Source organism: Aquila chrysaetos, chromosome 9 (genome assembly GCF_900496995.4).
Source record: "Aquila chrysaetos chrysaetos chromosome 9, bAquChr1.4, whole genome shotgun sequence".
Taxonomy (NCBI): Eukaryota; Metazoa; Chordata; class Aves; order Accipitriformes; family Accipitridae; genus Aquila; species Aquila chrysaetos.
The window spans coordinates 35,540,082-35,565,128 of NC_044012.1; the positions used below are offsets into that span (position 1 = coordinate 35,540,082).

Genomic DNA, 25,047 nt, shown 5'->3' on the forward strand with positions numbered 1-25,047 from the left:
CGCACAGTGGGGACCTCCTAGCCCAAGCCCAGCTGGTCGCAGACAGCTGTGCCCCCCATTCCCTGGGGGTGACAGATGCCCGAGGGGGGCAGGAGTGTCTCCCCCCCGGTGTGGAGCTGCTTTAGGGCTATCATAACGCACCCATTGCAGGCAACTGGGACCCTCGTAGGAAAAGCCTGGAGTGGCTGGAGCAGAGTGCTGGCAGCTGCCCCACTCCAGCAGCACCCCGCTGGAGCAGCTGCTCCTCTCACAACCCAAGAAACCGGCTGTGAAATCTGCTTTCCCCCACCTCTTCTCCCTGGGATGGATAATTCCCTTGCTGGCACCCATTGCTGGGCTGCAGGGAGCCGCCTGGTGCTATGTGCATATTAAAGTGCCGGAGAAGGATTATCACCCCAAAATATTCAGTAATTTTTGCAAAGTGCTGGGAGAGGCGCAATGGAGGGCGCAAGCAGCTCCACTGCTTTCCTCCTGTGGCATTGGGGTGTCAAGGTGGCGTCGGGGTAGCACCGGATCGGGGCTGTCGTCCCATGGCTCATGCCACGGCTTGTGCCGCGGGTGGCTGCGGGCAGCTGGGAAAGCATCTTTGCCATGGCAGTAAGCATCCACCCCTTTTCCCCCCACCCCCGAAAAATCAATTTGGGTTTATCAGGCAATCCTTAGCCTGCTGTGTTTGGTAGTTATCAGCATTTATTTTATTTCTCTGTGGTTTCAGGGCTGCAGAAGGTGAAGGAGTGCTTTCATTAACCAGCAATTGATTTCTCATACATCACTAATACTCTTCCACTTCCGTCTTTGGGAGGACAAAAACCAAAAAGGAACCCAGAAATCAGAAGAACCATTGGTGCGGGTGTCCCTCAATAGCAAACAGAGGCAGATTAGCTCTCTCTGGCCTCTACTTATAAACCACCTTGGACCCAAAATCTCTTTGGGATGGGACAAGTGAAGGAGGGGACTCGGGGGACACGTGAAGGACTGGGAGCAGCTGGGTGAAATTCAGCTTTCATTTGTCTGCGTGGCGGTGCTGCTGCCTGGGCGAGCTCTAAAAGCAGAGCGGAGATGTTCTCCTTGGCATCCAGTTGTGCCACTTACAACCAGCTACTGCTGGGCAGCCGCTGTTTCAAGCGGCACGGCTGATGTTGCCTCGCGCAGCCACAGCCGCCACGGGGACAGATGCTCCTCGGGGTGTCCCAGTGCATGGCTTTGCAGAGGGATGTGAGTGACGCCCTGGCTCGTTGGTGGGGTGGCCGGAGGGGGACTGAGCAGCCCTGTCCTCATTCATCACCTTGCCGGTGGCTTGGCGGGGACCGGCTGGAGGGGAGAGGTTTCTCTCCAATTACTCGCATCGGGCTTTTGCCTACGATTGGAGCTCTGTAAGGGGAGTCTCAGGAGGGATTAACATCCAAGAAGAACGAGCACTGCTCTCCACTGGGTACCTAAGCACCATTTAATACAAATAATAATAATCAAGGTAGGAGGAAGCTTGCTTAGTCCTGTCTGCATCTGCATGACATTAGAAATGGGCCTCCTTTTCAGTGGAACTGGGTAATACAATGCTGACGAACATCCTATCAGCATAATAGTCTTCTCCTAATCTCATTGAAAACAATTAGCAGAGCTCTGGCAATCAAATCAGATGCTGAATTGAAAAACCCTGATGGGATTTTCTTGAAAAATAACGGTGGTAATGAATAAAGGATGGGGGATTTTTCACTTACACCTGCAGCATGTTAATAAAATGTGGGTCGGCTCAGAGATGCAGGACCTCTTATAAGGAGCAAAATAAGTATTGATACAGTTTCTGCCTTAATCTAATGTTTCTGGAGTCAGGGGTTGGAATGAATATTCATAATGTTTGTCTCTTTAGACAGGGCTTTTCATCCACCGTCCTTTTACAAGGGAGATCAGATTCATTATCCTCATTCTACAGCTGGAAAGGGAGGGAAAGAAAAGGAAAGCAGCTCACGTGGTTGAGCAGGACTTGAGGAGGGAAGAGCAGATAATGTCCCTGAATCTGAGTCTGTGCCCTAGGCACCATGATCTTGGAGATAGGTTGTAATTCCTGGACTAAACATGGTGTGTTTTACATGTATAATGACTTGTTCAGTAGAGATTAAAGCAGCAAAGGGTTTGCCCAAGTCCAGAGGAGTGTTGTGGAAGATGAAGGCACCTAGTTAAAGAATACCTGGAAACCAGCTGGCCTTTTTTTTTTTTTTTTTTTGTACTGTAGAGGTTTACATCCAGCCACAGTCTCTTCTATAAATTAAAAATTGCTTGAAAATTGCCTTCTCTAATCCTGTGCTCATACTGCTTGTACCTCTATTCTGTCTTTACAAATGTGTTTTGTCTGAAGTCCTATGATCATCTGACGCTACATGTATGCTGACTCATTTAGTTTAGTAGATAAGGTCTGTCTTTGCCCAGAACAGTTTAGGGATAGCAAAGGCATGGATGTGAGTGATTTTTGCTCATCTGGCTGTGATGGGTTTTGCCTGATTCACCCATCTCATTCCCACCATCTCTAGGATGGAATTCCCAAGCTCTCCAGAGAAACTGTTAGTAAGATTTCTGCTTGTTCTCATGAGTCCCTTTTTGTTCTGTTCTGGATTTAACCCTCACTAGTTTTGCCCAGGTAAGGAGGTGGTACCCACCTTGGGCTGTGTGCCTCTGAGGGCATGGGATATATGCAAATATTTGTGGAAGCAAGAGCATCCAACCTCAGTCAGCAAGTCGTTCTTACTCCCCTCCTCTGACCCATGGTGTCTCCTAGTACCCAAATCACTACTCATAAGAAGAGCTTGAGTGACGTGATGTCAGGCCCCTTTCTGATACCTGTGATTACCTCTAGAAGTTTAGTCAAATCATTACTTCACATTGGTGCTGGGGGAGTGGTTGTAATACTGAGCGATGCTCTCCCAGCTATATTATGCAGGAGGGCAAGTGAGGAGATCAAAATTGTTGCTTCAGCCTTTAAAAGTCATGAAATATTCATGAACATTTTGGTTGGTATACTTGTACACAAAAAATAAAGTATCCATTATTACTGGGGTAGAACTGGCCAGAAATTTTCCAGCAGAATTGGTTTTTGTCAATAATTACTCAGTCAACAGTACGTTTTCCTGGAGGGTGTTTATTTTTCTCAAAATTGTCAATGAAAGATTATCTAAACATACTCTTTTAGAAGCCAAGGTGCCTTGTTGCATCTTTGTCTTTTCACCTCCTTTATTAAATCAACAATGTTAGGAATTTTTTTTCAAAGTTTGATTATACAGGAGGCAGGGACCTTTTTTTCATTCCAGCTCAGACCAAAAGGGAGGTTTGAATCATGCAGCTGCAGGGCGAACGCCGGCACACGGCTCGTCCCACCTGGCTTCTCTTCCAGGGCAAGGCAGAGCTGGGGACCAGGGGATGCAGTGCTGATACAGAGAAACTATAATAGTCCTGTGATGTGGGCAGTAGTGTCGTAAGCCCCTGCTCATCACTGCTTTTTCTACCAAGAAGCAAGGCAAGAGCTTCTCAACTACAGTGCTCCATCAGATAGCCTGTCTCCTGCAGGCAATAGGCTGGAGGTGTTTTGAATGAGATTTACATAAAATGCATCCTTTCCTCTTCCTCCTCGTTATGAATTGCAGTCTCAGGGAATGCTGGCAGTGTACTGGTTTCAGAGTATATTTTATACCTCCAACAGATATGCTGGGAAATATATGGAGGCAGCAAATCCGTACTGGATTTCTGTGTGTGTGTAATAAGAATGAGCAATGACCTGCTGTTTGTTGCAGAGAAACTGATGGGCCTGTGTGTGGTGCAAAGGCTTCAGGAGACAATAATCTTTGCATATTTGGGTTGCATTTGGAACGAATAAGTGGTGAGAAAATAATTGTCAACAGGTCTGAAAGGGAGCTTGAAAAAAAAATGGGCAAGGGACTCACGGCGTTGGCATTTCCAAGGCTGGGCAAGGGTAGTAGTCCTGGGTTATTAACAGCAGTTTGTGCATGAATTGTGGCTCTGAGGCTGACTGCCACCTGGTATAGCAGGATCGGGAGGCATCAGGATTCAAATCCTGCTTGTGTTTCATGCTCTGTTGGGCAAGGTTGGCTCGGTATTTCCAGAGGTCCCACACTCAGGAGGAGTGTGAAGAGCTCTGGAGGCCTCACCGAGGCTCTGCGATGCACCAGGCACCTGCAGAGCCCTTCCTGCTGGTCCTCAGAGAAGATCTTTCATGCTACTCATCTATCCTCTTTTTTTGCCCTCTTTATTTCAGAGTTCGCACCTTCCCAAAAGAGTCCCACCTGGGCCACGACACAGTCCGAGCCCTGATGTACTACGCCCTGAAGGTCTGGAGTGACATCACCCCGCTGAATTTCCATGAAGTGGCAGGTAACAATGCCGACATCCAGATAGACTTCTCCAAGGCAGATCACAATGACGGCTATCCCTTTGATGGGCCTGGTGGGACAGTGGCACATGCTTTCTTCCCTGGAGACCATCACACGGCAGGAGACACTCATTTTGATGATGACGAGTATTGGACCTTCCGATCGTCAGGTAGGTCAGGGTGGGAGAGCTGCAGCCAAAAGCAAGGGCTCCCAGTTACCCTCTTCTGCTCTGGTGGTTAGAGTGGTTTAGCCTCTGCTACACCTTCACCCGGGCTTGGGGATCCCAACACCTTCTCCTGGTTCCCCCCTGAGCCTTGCTAGGGAAATGACAACAGCCAGTGTTGAGGACCTTCTATGTTCCTGGAAGCCTCAATGGCATCTCCATGTTTCTTCCCATTGTATCAGCAGCTGCAGAGCTCCCCGTTGCCCACCCCCAGTCCCCATCTCTTCTGGGACCTGGAAGGTCACAGGTTGGGTGTGCCAGATGTTGGAGCTCTTGGATGGGGACTGCATTCTCCGACTTTAGCGTCTTTTGAGTGGCTTCCCTGCCACACATCCCAGTTTCCTATTTTGAAAGCATTATTTATAAGCCGACCTGCCTGGAAAGGGCTCTGTGGTCTGCAGGGAAAAAGCCCCCTGTGAAGTCTAGGTTTTTCCTGCCATCTTGTGTCTGTTACCTGACATCAGGATGGTTACAAGTTACAGTTTTAGTCTTTTTTTCTTTTATTGCATCTTGTCTGGCTAGAGCAGAGTTTTAATAAGCAGAGGGACTTTCAGAAGCAAGTGTTCCTCTGCTGAGTCAGCCATCTGTAGGGATCGGGTCCCCAACCTTCGTGTCAGGTGTGTTTTGACAGAGCGTCTCCTCTGCAGTCACCAGCTGCTAATTTACTTGTCATGTCACCTTCTCTGCCAGACTCCCGGGGGCTCCTGCTGCCTCAGCTTAATGATTTTATTTAGACCTAACCATCTTCCCTGAAACCAGCTAATACCTTCTTTCTCCCCACCCCGCTCCTCCCTGCCTACCGGTTGACCTCCAGCCATCCCTGCTGAGTGTTTGTGGGCAGGAGGTTCACCAGATGTACTGGAGGAGGTCTGAGGTTAAGGCTAAAGGTCTGGACATGCTGATTCTTCAGGATTCAACCTGGTCTTTGGTTCATGCCGCTGTGCAACCCCAACCCATGTCTCTTATGGGGAAGAAAAACAGCAGCTCTGCTCTGCAGACATACAGGGCAGAGGCAAGCGCTGAGGTCTGGTAACTTGCTGTAGCACATGTGTTATGTGATGAAGTAAGGAGTGGTGCCCCTTTTGTAGCTGGTGGTTGGGAATGCTTGTTGTGAAACAGGCTTGCGTGGAGGAGCGAGCTCAGGGCCGCCGGGCTCGCAGGGAGGATCCCTCCAAGCACCACCGAGGGATGAGGGGATGAACCCGACAGCGAGAAAGCTGCCCTCTATTTTGAAGGTCTTGGAGCTATCCAAGCCTCATCTTTTATTTATTTTGTTCTCCCTAGTGATTCAAAAATAACAACTTGGTAGATGATATAAAAATATCCCCAAGGTTGTCAGTTTGGCATTAAAATGTCAGAAAGCATATGTCTTGTTCTCTTCTAGTGCTGGGGAAAACAGCACAGGTTATAAAAATCCTGGCTGTTTACAGACACTGTAAATAATAGTCATCAAGGAAAAAGCAGAATTCAGCAAAAATATGCCCGCCCCCACCCCCCTACCCCCCCGCAACAACCCAAGCCCGGTGGGGAGCACTAAGAACTGTGCAGGATCAGCCCCAGCTGCTTCTATGCAACATCTCCTCAGGCCCCGACCGTGGCTCAGGGAACGTGGGGCTCCCCTGAGCTCTGCAGAGACCTTTCCGACCTCACTGCCTTTTTATTACAATACTTGCAATCATGATCTTTGTAAGAACCATACTTAAAATCACCGCCGCCCTCTGGTATTGCTCTGCAGGGCATTGCTGTGCGGCGAGGGGGAGCAATTGCATGGGTGCTGGGTGGTGAGAATGCACCGAGCAGGATGAGTCCCGTGCGGCTCCTGGGAGCAGTTCCTCCTTTTCTTTGGCAGTGGTGGTGTAGGTTTGGAAGTGGACATTAACCCCCATTGAGATCTGACCCGAGTGTCTGAGGCTCTGGAGAGTATTGGATGGGTCTGTGTGTGGGTGCGGTGTGAGGCACTAGGGGCTGGATTGCAAATACTGAAATCTGGGGAAAGACAATAGAGTAGAGATAGTCCAGACTGAGGAAAAAAAGTCATCAAAGGAGGTAGCAATGTTCAGTAAAGGCTCCCTGATGCCCAGTGTGGTGTGTGAGGATCAAAGTGTTTGCCTTAGGGAGCAGACCCTGGAGCTGCAGCCCCACCAGCACAAGGTGTAGAAGGGGAGAAGATGGCCAAGTCCTCTGGAAACAAGCTGGATATGGTCACTGGGCAGCAGTTAGACGACCAGGGTTGGTGGCCGATGAGCAGGTGAACAGCTCCGCATTTGTATGCGTGCAGGAAGGCATTTGGGGTGGATTTGGCCAGGGCAGCGGCGTGCAATGCCAGCATTGTGCAGGCAGGGAAAGCCCAGCAGAGCACCATGGGCAGGCGGGCACTGCCGGGCACTCGCCGGTTCCTTGGCACAAGGCTTTGCTCATTATCACAGGCTTTGACAAGCTTCTGGCTAGCGGCTGCAGAAATTTGGTATTCTGGACATCACAAAGACTGTGTCGGCAGCTGCTGCAGGGCAGGCATGAGGTACGGGAGAGGACCGCTCTGGCCCAGCTCCTGCAGCGCTGGTTAGTGGGGGTGACGGATAGTTGTGCCAAGGTCGCTGTCTCAGCTGTTTGTCCAGCTCTTTCTCAGGTGTCATTGGGGAATAAGAGGGGTGATCCCTATGCTTGTGTGGGGCTGAGGACTCGCACTGTGGGCTGATGTCTGGCTTGCTTTCCATTTTCATAGGATACACTTAGGTCTCCTTTCTCCAACTGGAGAAAAATGTCTTTTTCAGACTTCACCTATTCCAAAGCTTTTCTTTCCAGTTTATCCAACATATACCTACATTTCTTCTTACAGCCCTTACAGCCCACCCAAACCCTCAAAACACAATCAGCATGTAGTGACTTTTATTTCAATTTTGTCTTTATTTCCAGACGCTCATGGGATGGACTTATTTGCTGTAGCTGTCCATGAGTTTGGCCATGCCATTGGCTTGACCCACATCTCTGCCATAGAGTCTATCATGAGACCCTACTACCAAGGTCCAGTGGGGGATCCTCTGAAGTATGACCTACCTTATGAGGACAAAGTCCGAATCTGGCAACTCTACGGTAAGTTTGTTTCCCTCACCTGGCTACGGCCCATTTCTGCCATGAGGCATGCTGGAATAGCTGTCTTCTGGGGTGAGTGGAGCTGGTGGGGAAGATGGTGTAGCCCTCTACTCCTTCTTTGTCTTTATGCGCAGGAGTCAGGGAATCTGTGTCCCCCACAGCCAAGCCTGAAGTAAGCAAAACCGATGACCATCCTATCCTGCCAGAGCTGCCAGAGAACCGCTCCACTGTCCCGTAAGTCAAGTTTGTTTCTTTTCAACTGTCGCTGATGTTTCTGCAAAAGAAATCTAGTAGTGAAGCTCCACTCAAGCATCAGTATCTTGCCCGCTCACTCTGGCTTCAGTATTTCCCTCTGGACCTTTTGTCTTCTGGAAAACACAGACACACAGAAAGTGCACCTTCTTCCTCATGTCTCCTGATCATCTCCTGCATACACTGTTGCTTTTTTTCAAGCAGTATGTGTGGAGACTGGCCAGCCAGCCCACAACCGAAGTGGTTAAGAGCAGGAACGAGTGATAGGTGCTATCTATCCCTTAGCTACTTTTTATCATTCAAGGCACATCCAGAAATCCTGTATCATCTTGGAATGCTTTGTGTTTCCCTAAGACTCAAAATTTTACTCATGTTAATGGAAATTTGTCCCCACCACCCTTAGGTGAACTCATCCTTGCTGAAATTTTAATCAAACTTCCTCTGCAGTATCCTGATTTGTGCAAGCCTAACTTACCTGAATCTTTCCACGGTGAGCAACTCCCTAATGTACCTGTGGGGGTGAATATTGGAACAAGTGGACCGATAGCCTGACTCCAACGCAGGTTTGAATTGGCAAAGGACTGCTTACACTGAGTGTCATCAAGCAACCAGCGTGCCCTCATTAAGGGAAGTTCTGGATCTAGCTCATTAATAAATGTTGGAGTTACCAAATTGTTTTACTACCAGGGCAGCAGGACAGTTAAAAGAGGAAGGGACACTGAACAAAAAGGCAGTTCATGGTCACACATATTTTTGCCAGATACCAGCAGTGCGCCAGGTGAGAGCAGCAGAGATGGAGCAGGTCACCTTCACCTCCTGGTCTAACCTCATCTGGGGTTTGACCTTGAGGAAGTCACTTCATCCCTCTGTGCCTCAATGCCCCATCTGCAAAAAGGGGATAACAGCACTGAAGCGTGAACAACCGGATTATTCCTACAGGAATGGGACCAAGAAGAATATAATCTTGAAAAAATATCCCCATGCTGCAGTTAGGTTTCCCACCTCAGCACCTTCTTGACCCCGCTTTGCCCTGCCTGGTGTGATGCCCACAGTAGAGAGGTGCTGAGCACCTGCTCTTGGTGGAGGTGTCCCAGCTGCCAGGGGTTGCAGAAAGGCTATGAGGGTCCTAACAGATCCTTTTTCCTTGAATATGCTGAATGCCATTAGTTATCTTTCTTCCCATGTAGCTTCTAAAGGAGCTTGTCCACAAGGGTCTGTATGGCCGTGTTCTGACCTAGAGATGAGAGTATTTCTCTCTGCTGCTGTAGGAGACCATCGTCTCACACCAGCAGCAGGAGGAGCAGGGCACTTGTTCATACCAACCCCTTCTTCCTGCCCCGTGTATGACTGGGAGGGTGGATGGGGTTCACCTCCACATCTGTCATTTTGTGCCCAAAGAGAGCTGTGAAATGGGTACTGGCAGCCCAGCACAACTATTCTATCAGCAAATTAGATTTATGCTTTCCTGTCACCCACAGCAGCTTTTCTGTGCATGTTCCCAGCATCCTCTCCTTGTCCTCCATCAGTCATCATTTCTCACACGGGCTTTGTAGCTCTTTCGGTCCTTCATACTCTGTGCCTTTCCCACCCACCTGGTTAAAAGCAGCTCAGTATCTCAGCTGCAACTTGCCGGGTGGCTTTCACCACGTGTCACACGGCATTGTCTCGCATGTGGCGTCGTCTCCCTGTGTTTGGTCTCATCTGCTTTCTGCTTTGCAGCTCTGTCACCTCTCACTGGCATTTCGGAGCTCAGCCTCAGAGCAGCAACGTCCCCAGCTGCTGGAGCAAGATGCTGCTTGGCTCTCGCCCACCACGTGTCCCGCTGCCCCAGGGGCAGACGGCTGAGCCACGCTGTGCCACCGGGGAGCGGCAAGCCAGCTCCGCCCTCACCAGTTACGCTAGCTGGTAGATGTAGAGCGTGTCCCCGCTTGACTCCCAGTGATGGCCTCCAGCGGCCCAGGGAGCGTGTCCGCCACAAAGCTGTCTTCAGGCTAAGGGTTTCCCAATCTCGCCTCGGAAATCCCCGTGCAGATGGCTGGGGCTGAGCATGAGGAACGACAGATGGACGCAGCCTGTGGTCTTCTGCTGGTGGCTCTGGGGCAGGGGAGATGTGGTCTGTGGGATGGAGGACACCAGGGAGGACGTGGCTCCCCGCTGCCCGCCTGGGCTGCGCTCACCTGGGCATCTCTCCGCAGGCTCAGGCGGGACGTGCCCAACAGATGCAACACTCACTTTGACGCGGTGGCCCAGATCAGGGGAGAGGCTTTCTTCTTCAAAGGTAAGCGCCCACGTGGTCTCTGCGTGCGTCGCCCTGCGGTGACGTTGGCGTGACAGTGTGACGCTGCAGCAGCAGAGTCGGACGGGCTGGGGCGGGCGATGACGATAAGCTGGCTCGGGGTTTGCGGGCTGCGGGGCCTGCGGACCCAGGGAGACGTCTCGCATGTCGCCGACTCCTTTTGGCTCAAATCAAAGGGCTTAGACCTTTAATCAACCCGCTAAGGCTGAGGACAGACGATAAGGAAATTTTAATGTCAATGGGAATCCTGCCTCCAGTGCAGGAGGAAACCGCCCGGCTCGTGCACGGTCTGTCACAGCGCAGGGGAGGAGGTGCCCACTCTGCCGATGGCTGGGGACACGCGGCGGCACTGCTGGGGAACAGGCAGAGATCACAGCTGAACAGGGACCGTGAGGGAGCAGGAGGAGGGAAAGGGATGGGCTAGAGGTATCCAAAAGACTGCACAGTAAATCGACCATTTCTTTTATCCAAAAAGAAGGCGAAAGCCAGCGAAACTGAAACACAAATTTATTTTAAGATGATAAAAATGGATATTTTTAAACCCAGCACGTAATTAACCTGTGGGACTTGCAGCCAAGAGCGGTTGGGCGGCGCGAGCCAGGTTGGGGGTCTGGCGGATGGTTAGGAAGGAGAGACCAGAGGAGTACCTGCAAGCTGTGCCGGTGGCGGCAAACCCTCCTGCCCACCACAGTGCACAGCCGGTGCGGCACCCACAAGGGACGCGTGTCCTAACACCAGGGCAGACGCGTGTCCACGTGGCACGTCCCGGGGTTTAACACTTCCCTCTGAAGCGGCGGGCTGGTGACAATCCAGCGCAGCACTCTGTGCAGCGCTCTGCCCCATCACGCTGCACTGCCCAAGTTGGAGGCATCCAGGATAAAAAGCAGAGCAACAACAGCTCTCCACTGCTTTTTTTTTTCCTGGATGCCTCCAGCTTCCCTTTCCTCCCACGTTTCACCTTCCCTAACGCTGCTTGCTGTGCATTGCTCAAAGACAACGTGCGTGCGATTGCAGAGCCACCTGGTTCCGTGTCAGCAAACACTCACTGGCGGTGTGTCCCCGGGCTGCCCGGCTGTCGACAAGGATCCCATCGGTGCCTTCTCAGCTGTACAGAGCCCGTGTAGGCTGGACTCCATTGGCTTTCTTTCCCATCTTTCCAAGATGGAAAAGTGCCCACTGGGCATTTCTTTCCATCCCTGGCCACCATTTGGCCACCCCAAAGCCATTCAGCAGGGAAGCAGAAGCATCTCCCCCAGGGATCGGGAGCGGCGTCCGGGCATGTATAACCCATCTGGGTGTCACAGTGCGAGTCTCGGGTCACAGGCAAGAATGGCAAAAGAGCTCCAGAGAATTCGATGTTGTCTGTGCCCTTGGGGGAGCACAATACAGAGGCTGTTCCCCTGTGGTATTTGTTCGGATGACGGCTCCAAAAAGCCACAGTGAAGAAGGGAAAAGAAGAGACAAGAACTGGTATCCAGGATAAATGGCTATCTGTCTTTCAGAGGCGGGGTCGGGGGGAAGGAAACTAAAGAGAAATCTATCTCGGTGTCTATTTTTGGATATATTTATTGTGGGCCAAAATGCAAATGTAAAGAGCACAGTGTCAGTGGGTGCCAGCTGCATGGCTGCCTCCGGAGCCCAGCACCTCCCTCAGAGCCCCCATTGCTGCCACCAAACCATCCTGGGCACCAAGGAGCGGGGATGTCACCTCTGGGGTGGGATTTTAATGACCTCCAGTGATGAGCTCCCTCCATCGATGGATGTTTTGTTCTGAGCTGGTCCGGCTGGTTCCCTAGCTGGAGAGCAGCCTCTCCCACCGTGAAGACACTAGGACTGGAACTCCCCAGGGCTCCCAGGTTCGTCATATTGAAGACAACAGTGGGTTCTCCGCACTTCCAAAACACCGCTTGCTTTGATTTAGGTGCCTTGCTACAGAATCCTGAAGTTTTAAAACAACTTTGGCCTGTGTGTGTGTCTGCACGGTGCGTGCAGCAACCTTGCCAGAGGCAGCCAAAGTACGGAGAGCATAGTACACAGCTGGGATCAAAATCGCCTGGTATTAAAGAAAGCAATTGCCTCAACCCATCATCCATATAAAATGAGATGCTTGGGACAGCAGGACTTTACACTTGGCTTTCATCCTGCTCTGTTTGCCACCTTGGTGGGTGGTTTTAAATCCAGCTTTTTAAACAAACAGGGGGTGGAGATTTTTTTATTTTATTTTATTTTATTTCTATTTCTGCATGATAATGGCAGCCTGCGGATCTGGCTTTGGCTGATGATCGACCAAGTAAACGTAACACTTTGGCGAGCAGGCTTGGCCATGACAAAACATGAGCGCGGGCAGACTGGGGCTGTTGTGTTAAAAATTCCTTGCTATTTAATTGCTATATTTTTTTGCTTTTTCCTGATAGTTTATCAAAAAACCAACCAAACTAACCAACAGCCCAGGCTATGCCTGACTTTGAGGGTAGATTTAAAGCTTGCTTGCTGCAGTTGCACACCCGCTGAGCCCATCACTGGCAAAAGGTTGAAACGTCAAAAGCACTGGGGCTTCCCTCCTTGTCTCAAATGAGCCCAGGGCACTCTGCAGTTCAGATACTTATCTACTAAAGAAGGAATTCTGTTGAGCTGTATTTCTTGTTAAAAAAAGTGAAAATCTGGCTTTGTCTAGTGCCTCGCTAATTAGAGATGCAGAGATCATCTTTATTTAATTACATGTGTTTCCATCGATGTACAATAGCCACCAAATTTGAATCCTATTTTTTTAACGTTCTTAAAAAGAATCTGTAATTATGGCAATTCCTGCCACATTTGAATGTATTATTCATTTGTGGGTTTCAGTCAGATAGAGCAAATATGCAAACTGGAGCAGAAGAACAAGAATATGATATAAATCCTTATAATTAGAATAAAACCCCCTCTCTGCAGATGTTTAAGTGTTAGAGTTTCGCCTCCTGCATTATTAGGCTAAGATCCAATTTCCATAAAATTTTAAAAGACGGTGTCACAATCTGCTGGCTCTGGAGAAAGGGCTGAGTGTCGTGAATACAAATCTGAAGACGCATCTTTGGTTTCTGTTGCTTATCCCCCCTTGGGAATCCGTGCAAGAACAGATGTAAATAACATGCAATAATTTCTAACAGGCAATAACAAATATGAGATGAAGTTGAGAGTTGGCTTTTAGACATCTTGCTCCAGCTCAGATCTCACTGTGTCGAGCTCTCCGGGGAAGATGCAGCAGAAAGCGTGCTGCAAAAACTCAGGCTGGGAATCCCAGAGACAGTGCAGAGTCAGGTTTTGAGTTGCCCCCAAAATCATTAAGACTCTGTGGAAAATCCCACGTAAGGCTCCTTTGTCAGGAGAAAGTTTGGCATCCTTCCCACAGAGGGCAAACCTGTTTCCTTTTCCGCTACCCAAAATATTCCAGAAATACCCCAAGCCAAACTCTTTTCTGGCTGGGGCAGTGTTGCTGCAGGTACTACAGGTGTGTTTGCTTACACCACCGGTACATTCAGCCCCTGGGAGCACCGCAGGACTGAAGTTCCCTGCTCATCCTACACCTCTAGATGTGCCTAATTGTGCCTCCTTCCCCACCTCAACCCCTTCCAGTTTTATTAATATAATTTCCTCCTCCTCTATTTTCTTACTCCCTTTCTTCATTTAAAAAAAACCCTCTGATATTTCCATCTTTCATCGTAACATTATACACATTTCTAAATATGAAAGCAGCTGGGTGCCCTGTGTGCAGGAAGCTGCGGGTGCTCCGGGAGAGGAGAAATAGGGATGTTTTTTCGGAGGCTGTCGCTAAAGGCTGCTGGTGCCTGGTGTAGCTTCAGCTGCTGCCTGGTCCCGCCGGCTCCCAGGAGGTCCCATGCAGAGCAGGGTGGGAGATAAAAGGCTCCTCTCACCCGATCCGGCTCAGCGGTGCAGCTTCACACTGCGGCCAGGAGTATAACAACTCCAGCGCAATGTCCAGAGGATTATTTTGATCCCCAAAAGAGGATTTCTTCTAATGGTCTGCCAGACATAGAAAGCGCTAGCAGCTGCTGCTGGAAAGCAGGATGCCTCTAATTCATAGCTCCCATCTCACGCACTTTGCTTTCTGCTGCTGCCACGTGCCTGGTGCTCATTTCCCCAGCGAAGGTGGGTTGCAGTGTGGTTCAGTAATGTCTAGTCTGTTCCTCCAGGCAAGTACTTCTGGAGACTGACTCGCAATAAGCACTTGGTCTCCCTCCAGCCGGCTCAGATCCACCGTTTCTGGCGAGGCTTGCCGCTCAACCTGGACAGCCTGGACGCGGTCTATGAGAGAACCAGCGACCACAAGATCGTCTTCTTCAAAGGTGAGAGCAAACGCGGCGCTGGAGGTAGCACGCGTGTCTCCCCGGTGTAGAGCCCGGTGCCAAGGTATCTTGGCAGCGTTTTGACCTCTTCTGCAGGCAGAAGACACCAACATCAGCCATTGAGTGCCGCCCAGGGCAGGTCCAAGACCTGTTATCCGTGAGCAAGGCCAGGAGAAACCAGCTTGTGGGGAGGGCAGGCAAAAAGTAGCAGTCATGTTCCCCAGAAAATGAGGGAAACGTCACTGAAGAAAAACTTCAGCCAAATCTAACTGATATCTTAGCTTTTCAAGAATGAAATAAAAACAGGAACCACCCAGGCACACACTACGGGTTTTCTGTTCCTTCTTTGGGCTTTTCACTTTTTAGTATTTGTTGCTGAGAAGAGAAGCAGCAGCAGAGGGGACAAAAATCAAACCTGAAGATCTTGGTTTTGCTAATTATGTTTCTGTTACTTTTTTCTTTTTTTTCTTAAAATAAGTGGTATAATCCTCTCTTTTTATTTAAAATTACTCGCAAGTTTCTTTCAGAAGAGCTGGAGGAAAGAGATTAGCTCTTGGCTCCTCTACAAGTGTCCAAGTCCCCCCCAAACCACCTGCCTGTGCTGGTTAGATGCTACCCATGTGCTGAATGTTACCCAAGCCCCTGGCAGGCACCGGCTTTTGTTTTGGAAAGGTTGTGCACTTGAAGAGCTAAATACATCCCAGCCCTCTGTACTCCCCGGCTGGAAATTGCTTTTTGTCTCCCGACTGTTCTACTCCAAGCGTGGTGCAATTATCGGTTTCAGAAGTGCTGAACCAAGCACTTCTGAAAGCAATAATTTGGTTTCGATTCCTCCGGCAAGGCTAGAGGAATGGCTTACATCCCGCGCAAGCCCCTGCGCTCGCAGAAGCGTTTCCAAGCGCAGCCGAAGCCCTTCCAGGCTGCCCGCGTGCTGAGCACCGCAGAGCTGCCCCGAGCCCTGCATCTCCCCAAGGAATGGGAGGCAAAAAGCTCCGCCGCATGTTTCCAGCTGCCTCGGGCAGCCCGCCCAGCACTGCCTTTCCGCTAATCCGGAGGGAACGGGGCCAGCTGGAGCGTGGCAGCCCTTACGCCTGGCACCAGACCCTCCCAGGCAGGGCTGCGGACCGCAGCGGCACTCGCTTGCTTCCTTCCCTTCTTTCCTTCTCTCCCTGCTGGGGACGGACAGGCCCCCGGCACCTCAGGTCCAGGGGCTCCTCCTGGCTGCTTGTGAGGCCAGAATTACAGATGTGCCACAGCTGGGGCCTTGCCCCTGCAAGGCACAGCGCTCCATGGTCACGCACGATGTGTGTGTTAGTCCTGCCTAGCTCTGAAGATTAAACTCGAGATTTTCTTTCTAGCTATAAAATACTGTCTCGTTCCCTCTCTCCAGCGCTGTTTCATTGATCCCTGGACAAAAACCAAAGCACACAAATTACCCCAGCCTCTAAGGTCCTGCTGCTGATACACGGGCACGTATTTAAGTGCCTCTTCAGATATTCTAGAAAACCAAGGGAGGAAAAACTCTGATCTTTAAAATAGGTCATCTGATACCTAAAAGGACACTGCAGGTTCCCAAAGAGTCATTGTACAAACAGAAAGACTGTCTCAGTGGTTAGAGGATTATGTAGGAATTGCGAGATCTGGGTTCATTTTCTTGTTCTGCCACAGACCAGGGGCCAGTCGTGTTGTGCTTCATTTTTATTGGAAAAAACCCCATGTTGACAGTTCTTTCCTGGCCAGGGTGAGGTGGCTGTGTAGGACGCTTGAAGAGCAGTGGGCTGCTCCGATGGGATTTGTCCAGCCCCTGCACATCCTCCTTACATCCCTTAAAATCCACAGGTCCTTCAGCCCAGCTGGCTCTAAAAAATGTGGCGATTTCTCTTCCAAAGTGGGACTACATTTTGCTTCTCAGGAGTCAAATAGCAGGCAGAAAGTGCCCAGTTTGCCCACAAAAGCTGCATGTAACTTCCTGTTTCTTGCAGTTGGATATCAGGCAGAAATCAATGGGGCAGAAAACCAAATGCCACTACCAAACACATAAAAGTGACAACTGTACTAATGCTGTCGGCGTGTTCACGTCCCGGGACTGTCACGCCTGCAGCCGTTGAGGAGCGAAGGGGGGCTATGCTCCATGGAGAGCCTGACACACAAAAAAGCAACTATTCAAAGATCGAGGTTCCCCACTGGGCTGCTGCCTTCTCGTCCCCATCCTTAAACGCCAAGAGCTCGGTCCCGAGAATTGTCACGGCAACAGATAATGAAACATCAGCTTTTCTGATGCCGGAGAATGCCGGTTTTGGCTGTGAAACAAATGTGATTTTGCTCCGTGCTTCTTTCCTTTCCACAGGAGACAGATACTGGGTCTTCAAAGACAATAACGTGGAGGAAGGATATCCACGGCCGATCTCGGACTTCGGTCTGCCACCGGGAGGAATCGACGCCGCTTTCTCCTGGGCCCACAATGACAAGACTTATTTCTTTAAGGACAATCTCTACTGGTGCTACGACGACCATGAGCGGAGGATGGATCCCGGGTACCCTTCAGAGACCATCCTGTGGAAGGGAATACCAAGCCCTTTAGACGATGCCATGAGGTGGTCAGATGGTGAGTCCATATGCCGGTTCAAAAAAACACAAAAAAAAAAATAAAATCAGTGCTTCATTTGCACTTGAGCTCTAGCCCCTTCTACCGTGCCTGCCAACATAAACTGCTAAGTCCCTGATGGGACGACAGTTCCCGGTGTCTGAAAGCTGAAGAGGGAGATAGGCTTCCAGCCAGAGCTCCCCGCACTGCTCGCTAAAAGACTTTGTACTTTCAAGCAGGCAACAAAAATATCCTGGGGGCCTAATAATTTGATTTTATTAAAAGAACACAGTTGATGTTGTTTTGCAGTGATTTTTATCCTAATATGTGCTGATTTGCTCCTCACTGAATTTGTTGTCATTGGATTTTTAGCTCACATATATGAGGATGTGGACAGAAAATATTTTTAAAGGAGATGTTTTCCCCAGAGTTACGACTTATTTTCCGGGGATGAGATTTCTCGGTGGTTTCTTCCCCCTGAAAAGACCACAAAAATTTTGTCACAGGAGATGTATAAAACCAGGCATTCACTCACAACAAAGTGGCACTTCCAGGTTTTATTTACTGACGACCTAACAGTGTAATAGCAACCATTAAACTAGGCAGAGGGGAGGGACATTTCCAGAGGCCTTTCAAGCTGAATTTCCAAAGCTGTTGAGAGCGACCGGCCATTCGCGTGGGTAGGAGTCCTCCATGAGCATGAGACCTGCTTAGGGAATTCACAACCTCCCAGTTCAGAGTGGAAGACATGCACCCGAGAGCAGAAAGTCCCCAGGGCCCTGCAAGGCTCAGGTTATTTATCTGAGCCCGGGGATAGCAGCGTGCACCCCAGGTCATTAACAGGTAGGTGAGGTCTTCTTCAGCCTTACCATGCCCTGTTAAAAGACTGTCCACTGACGGCCACTGAGACGTGTACAGTGTATCCAGCCGTGGATTTACTAGGGTTTTTATCCTGCACACCCTCGGTACTGGGGGGATGCATCTGCTCTAGGACCTACCATAGAAGAGGTGACATCTCACCACCCACCTCCCATCTGTCTGGTGGCTCCTGGCTGGTGTGAGAGATCCCGGCCGGGCGTAGCATCATCTTTTTTGAGCATCCCACCAGCAGCCGCCGTGCTCCTGCAGTGAGAGAGGGTATGGGCAACAAGCAGCGGTATCGCGTGTGCCTCCGCTCCCCGGGGCTCAGCTGGGGTGGGATTGCTCCTCTGCTGCTCCCTGTGCCCTTTCCGCTGGGAAAGCACCCATCGCCGCTCATGTTGCCTTTGGGTTTTGGTCTCTTCACAGGTGCGAGTTACTTCTTCAGGGGCAAGGAGTACTGGAAAGTGCTGGACAGTGACCTGGAAGCCCAGCCTGGTTATCCCCAGTCCATCGCTAGAGACTGGCTGGTGTGCAGCGACATGCAGTCTGACTCTCCAGAAGCAGCTGAGAGCAGCAGGACTGGGGCACGCTCCAAACCAGGGCAGCATGACGAGAGCCGCTCAGAAAATGGCTACGAGGTCTGCTCCTGCACCTCGGCCTCCCCGTCCCTCCGGGCTTGCCCTGTGCTCAGACTGTCATCCAGCCTCGTGCTGATGAGCCTGTGGACAGCAACACTGCTGTGTGCAGCCCTATGACACCTCATCCCACAGAGGAGACAACGCCATGGTGCTCCAGGCAGGGGAGGTGGATACCATCCCGTGATGCTAACTGTTGCAAGCAGAAAAACATTCCTAGGAACATGCCGGTGAAGGGTTTGAATTCTCCATGAGAAATGAACAGTGGTTTCTGGTTTTTTCTTTTTAATTTTAGTTTAAAGGTCTAATAACAGATTTTGAGTTCTGCACCTTCTTATTCCCCCATCTCGTTAAAGATGAGAGCAGCCTAACATTGAATTTATAAATGTTCCATAGAGATGTGTTGCTTTGGATGTTTAAACACAGCAAAGAAGGGAGGAAAGAGCTACTGTGATTGAATGGGAACAGAAGAGATGCTGCTGAGACAGATGGCAACATCCCGAAGGAAAGGCAACAAGGCTATAGGCGAGAGGCGGTAGTTATATGCTGACACAATGTACGCATCCTATTGGATGTACTAGGTAGAAAGAAACTTTGACTCCACTAAGATTAACTGCAAGGTGATCATTTTACTGTCAAACCTGCTGTGGTCACTGATGTCTTGGTAACCTGTATCAGTTTCTACGGGTCAGAAACACCTTTGCCTTTCAGAAGGCAGTGCAGCTTATCTTTGTATCCGAGTCATTTGAATTTAACAATTTCTCTAATAAACCTTGGCTGCCTACAGAGAGATCTCCCAGTCCTCTGCCAGACCAAGCCTGCCACCTGCAGTAAGGTGCTGAGTACTGAGGCTCGGGAGCAGCCTCACCTCTGTGCAAGGAGCAACCTTGCCGAGCGCAGCTAAATGAGATGCAATTACACCCACCACCCCAGCCTAATCCGCGCACGTGAACTCCTGCTCTTGGAGTTCCTGTTTCAGGTTGTTTTACGTTTTGGGAGGGATCAAGATGTATTGCATTCTTTTGTGACTCTGTCATACCTGGCTGCGCTGCGGAGGATGGGCTGGAGGGAGGAGGGATGCTGCACAGCCTCAAACTCTTCTTGATGCCTCTGCCAGGAGTTTGGAGCGACAGAAGCAAGGTCAAGCGCTGCATTAGGATGTTCCTGGGGTTTTTTTCTTGCTGCTAATCCCTTTTCTGCGGTATAATTTGGGCATCTGAGAGCCCTGGAAAATGGTGAGTGAGAAGCTTTGCTAGGAACTGTGATAGAGATGTCAGGAAGGCCAGGGTCCTCCAGTGTGGTGCTGTCAAGGGGTGTTAAAGGAGAGAAATGGGCAGCAGCCACTGCGACACGCTGTTCTTCTCTGCCCTGCTTCTGTAAAGCTCCTACAGAAATGCCTCTTGCTGCCTCTGCCAGGGCCACCTCCCGGGAGAGACCTGGCCGCAGGCAGCGTCACTGTGGGACCCAAGGCTGCTCCACTGGCCCCGGTGCCAGCCAGGGCTTTTGCCACGGGGCCGGGCATAACACAAAGCCCTCCGTGGCACAGTGGGAAAGGCAGAAGTGCACGGTTGCCTCCTGATAGTAAAAAGGGGTCACCTTGAGTTTTCCTCTCTGCTGTTTGCATTTTTAAATAGTCCCAATCATTCACAGGGTGCAGCTATTTTCAGGACGATGTGCTACAGTGTGATTTTATGGGGCATGAGTCAATGGAAACCTCCCATTAAAGCATTAAATATCCTTTAAAAAAAAAATACAAACCAAAATTCCTCATGCATAGCAGCTCCCTCTGCTGAGTAAAGCTGCCTCTGGTCTTCCCTCTGCATCGGTCTTGCTCTGCTCAAAGCAGCTCCCCATCCCACCTCTGCCTGCTGGGTCGAGCGGAGGCTGCAGAGGCAGGGCGTTGTGGGTTGCCATCGTGGGAGCTGGGATTTTCCTTTGGTTCACATCACTTTTCTTCCTCTCCCCTCTTGTGTCAAGAAAGCATGGCTTTTAGTCCTTGCTGGGCTTACACTCCATGTATGTCAGCATGTTATAGATTCCCCTTGCAGATGAAGCCAGGTAGGAGCACAGCATCCTGGGGAAGACACCCTCTCTCTCTTTTTTTTTTTTTTTTTTTTTTCTTCTTCCACAAAAGAACTATCCAGGAGCTGCACCTGAAGGATCAGAGGAGGCAGGGACATGGCTAGCACTGCTTGCATAGCTTCTCCAGCCCAACCAAGGATCCTGTTGTGACAAGGACCGGTGGCCCTGCAGCCGTGCTGATGTGGTCACAGTGATGCTGGGACCCACACTAACAGGACATCAAGTTAAATTATGTTTATTTAATGTGGGGGACAGTGATGCTGGGACCCACACTAACAGGACATCAAGTTAAATTATGTTTATTTAATGTGGGGGACTCTGATTTATAAATAAAGCCTGTGGAAAGGCTTTCAATACGCCCTTCTCTACTTCAAATTATGCATTTTGATGATCAGAAATGGAGCAGGAATTGGGGCTTTGCTGCCGCTGGACAACCCTTGGGAAGGATGGAGAAATGCTGCTGTCTCCTCCCAGCGCGTGGCTTGCTTGGTCATTCCCCCAGCCGCTGGCAAAGCTGCCCTGCCGTTGCCATCAGCTCCCGGTGCGGCCGCAGGAGGCTCAAGCTCCCCCCGGGATGAAAATGGGAGCTGGAGCGTTTCCCATCGAGCTCACTGGTTCGGCGCGGGGTTGGCTGGGCTGGGGCATTGGGAGCAGATGGCCGTGGCACAAAGGCAGTGCTACAGCGACCACCCTGGTGCTCGGGGTGCTGCGTTGTTCCTCCACGGGGACACAGCAGTCCCGCGTGGGTGAAGCGGCGCACATCCATCAGTGAAGGGGTTTCGTGCTTTACAGACCCAAAGCAGAGCGAGCCCTGTGCCCAGCAGGGTGGGGGGGGGCTCTGCGGCACCCGGGGGGGCTGTGAAGGCCACGAGGGCCCCGAGGCTCCCACGCGATGCCTCTGCAGCCACCCCTCTGGGCACTGTGTATTCGGAAATCCCTGGCCAGTTCCAACCACGTTTGCTGATCGCTCGTAGGGTAGAGGCAAGAGGTGCAAATCACGGCACGAGCCTGGTACTTGGGGAACTTGTTCTCTTGGGTTTTCCTCTAAAGCCAGGCTCATCCCCCCTGTTTTTCTGGGTCTGGGGGAGACGGGCACTGTCTCCGAGAGGGGCCGAGCGGGTGCAGAGCCAGCTAAGGCCCTGGGCTGGGGGCTGTACCGCTGCCGGGGGCTGCAGAGCCCTCTCCCCGGGGCACAGAGGAGGTCGGAGGCAGCGGGCCGGCTCTGGGCCAGCGGCATCCCCGGCGTCCCCGGCACGGCCGCGGGAGGACAGCAGAGACGGCCGCTGGCTCCCGCTCCCGGCCCCGGAGAGCTCTGCCTGCAGGGACACAAGTCATGCTTCCTAGCGGCTTCAAAATAAGAATGTAACGTAAATGCGGTCTCTGGACTCCGAAAGGTTGCCCATGCTCTGCCGCCGGGCTCCCTGGCACCATCCCTGTGCCTGGATTCCTCCGGTCCTACCCAGAGTCCCTGAGCCGGCTCTCCTCCACAACAACATCCTTAGTCTTAGCTGGAAAAGCCACCTCCACCCTGCGAAAAAATAACCTGAGCATCATATTCCTATTGCAACTTGCCCAGTCTAGATATTTTCCGACTATTTAAATTCTCAGAGGATTTTGTGAGGTCATTTCAGAGTTGAAATACTTCCGTGTAATAGGAGGGATGGGAATTTAAAGCGGGGGGGCTGGGGAACACACACACGACTGGCCATTTGAACCCATGAGTATTTAAAGCTGAAAACCTGAGTTTATGGCAGCTATGCTTGCTGGGGCTGGCTCCAGGGTCCAGTCAAGGTTTTTCCTGGCTCTTGCTCCCACCCATCCCCAGGCTCAGCCAGCCCTTGAGGCCTTTCCTGTTTTGGTACCATAAAGAAAAGCAGAAGGAAAAAAAAAAAAGAGTAAAGTGGGCAGGAGCAGTTTTGAAATCACAAAGCCACGGCAATGCCTGGATTTTTAAAAATTTAATAACAAGTCATCTCAGACAAGACCTGGGACTTAACGGCTTGAGAAACACAATAAAGTTATTGAGAAGAGACTCATCGTTACTTGCCGATTCAAATCATAAGACGGGTGTGTGTGCTATAAAATGTTCCTGCCTTCCACAGCCCCCTTATAGCTGAGGGGAAGACTCTCAGCCCTTACCCCAGATGGCTTTTCTAAAATGGGACTTTCTGCTTTATTAAGAATGACATTTTTCTCCTCAACCCCCAATTTAATCAGAAAATGCCCTTGCACAGCTGTGGGCCAGGAGAGGAGGTGGTGGGGATCAGCCCCATAGCTCAGGTGGAGCTGTTCTGGATGATGCCCTGTATCAGCAGGTGGGTAGATGCCCCTAAACCCTTCCTGCCTTGCTGCAGTTCTTAGAGATGGAGCTGCCTTTTGCTTCTCAGATGGTGGTTTGGGAGAGCACAAATACCAGAGCTGCTTCCAGCCCTGCCGCCTTGCTTTTTTCATCCTCTCTGCCAGGTGAGCATGGTGTATGAGCCGGGGCTGAGCCTGATGCTGCTGTAAGCAGCAGAAGCAAGCCCAAGGGATGTTTTGTCCAGGGGAAGGGGGCTTGTCCTGGCTCTCTATGTCCTAGCAGTTCCTGGTAAGCTTGGTGCTGTGGATCACTTACTTTTCTCTGAAACTTCTAGGCAGGGGGAGTTGGCTGGCCTTGTGGGGCTGGAACAGGCCAGGGGAGGGATATAGGACAGCCAAAAACAGGGAGCACATAGCTGAGTAATAGTCTATAAGAAGACCAGCTTGGGCTAAGAATAGGAGAGGGTATTAAAGCTGGATGGTATGTGGAGGATTTCTGTAGGCATGTGCTAGGGCTGTAAATGGGAAGCAGAGGGGCTGCCTCTGGATCTTCTGCAGTACAAATGATTACCGACCTTGTGGCACTAACAAAACTACCACAAGAGCTGCCAAAGCGGTTCCCTGTCCTCCACCCAAATTTCTCATCCCTGGTTTAAAAAAACAAATCCCAAACCTCTGGGATTTATGATCCTGTCAGCAGTGAAACTCTAACTCAGCACTAGGTTGCCAGCTCTGGTGGGCTTTTTTGTCGGTGGCATGGAAGGATCTGGGTTTCACCCTTTTTTTCTTTTTTTTTTTTTTTTTTTTTAAAAGGGCTTTGAGCTTGACTGCACACCCAAAGCAGTCAAATAAAATGAGACCCAGGCCTGGCTTTCACTGGGACAGTGATCAGTCTGCTCTGAGCAGCTTTCAGCAAGCACGGCTTGGCAGGGGAAGAGCTGCATTGACAACAGGGCCACTTTGTTGCGGTGAGGACAAGACTTGACAAGCTTCCCAGGGAACCGCGTCAAGATTTATGGGTTGTACTGCTTGGGTTGTGGCAACTCGCTGCTTGGGTTGTGGCAACTCGTCGTTGGGCTTCATGTGAGGAAACGCGCATCCTGGGGAGAGGCCTTCCCACCCCACATCTGACAAGCCAAACCGAGCCAATGTGTTGTGCAGCTGAAAACCTTGGGAGCAAAAGGGTCTCTCGCTCCAGATCAGACATTTGGTCTTGTCTTCTCTGTCGGAACAAGAGGAGGGTTTTGGGGGGAGCACAGGTGATGATTGTGGAAGCCTGTTTGTATGCAGGGCCCCTCCACTAAATTTCAAAGAGTGGAAATACCCTATTTTGCTTCCCACCCTGTCTGTACTGCAGAAATAGCCAAGTCAGGATGGCCTCTGGCATGCTCTCCCTGGGGAGGAGGGCAGGGAGCTTGGTGGTTACAGGGCAACTCAGCGACAATGTCTTCTTCCTCTTCCCAGCCTGAGAAATTGATGTTTATTCTGGATCTGAAGCTGGGTTTGTCCAGGGAATAGAAAATGATGGTGTTGGGTGGTCTTCATGCGGCAATTGTCCATCCTCAGCTGTCTTGAAGCACCATGGCTATCTCACATCCTGCAACTCCTCTGCTCCTGGGCACTCACCCTGCTACTCCATGTTTACTTGGATGGCAGCTACGCAGTGCACACGTCAGCTCTTGCGTGTCAGTAAAGAGGCAGTGCCGTGGGATGGGTTTGCTTGTTTCCAAAGTTGCCAGGTAATGGAATAACTGGGGCCAATAAGGGCTTGTTGTCATGAAACTGTGCCTCTGCCTTGAAGCCCTGCCTCTGAGCAGAGCTCACAGGGAAGGGTTTCCACACAAGCGGTGGTAACTCTTTGCCCCGCTCATTTGCATAGCTGTGCTTGAACTTACCTGAAATGTCATCGCTAATGCTCAACCCAGGCTCTTAACTGCTCTAATTTCCTGAGCATGCAGTGTTTTACAGCAATTATCTGCTTTCACCCTCCCTTTTTCCACTGCTTTG

General features: G+C 50.7%; 1 protein-coding gene across 5 annotated transcripts in view; it reads left to right on the plus strand.

Annotated features, from left to right (window-relative positions):
* MMP17 (matrix metallopeptidase 17) overlaps positions 1 to 19,446 on the plus strand; it is an 83,772-nt gene extending 64,326 nt beyond the window's left edge. For all 5 annotated transcript variants that reach the window (XM_030025857.1, XM_030025855.1, XM_030025853.1 and 2 more), the window contains exons 4-10: positions 4,262 to 4,545; positions 7,513 to 7,689; positions 7,824 to 7,923; positions 10,137 to 10,219; positions 14,428 to 14,580; positions 16,928 to 17,185; positions 18,452 to 19,446. In XM_030025857.1, coding sequence (XP_029881717.1) covers positions 4,262 to 4,545; positions 7,513 to 7,689; positions 7,824 to 7,923; positions 10,137 to 10,219; positions 14,428 to 14,580; positions 16,928 to 17,185; positions 18,452 to 18,780 — 1,384 coding nt within the window. In that variant the 3' untranslated portion in view covers positions 18,781 to 19,446. The remainder of the gene's footprint in view (positions 1 to 4,261; positions 4,546 to 7,512; positions 7,690 to 7,823; positions 7,924 to 10,136; positions 10,220 to 14,427; positions 14,581 to 16,927; positions 17,186 to 18,451) is intronic.
* Positions 19,447 to 25,047: the final 5,601 nt, after the last annotated feature.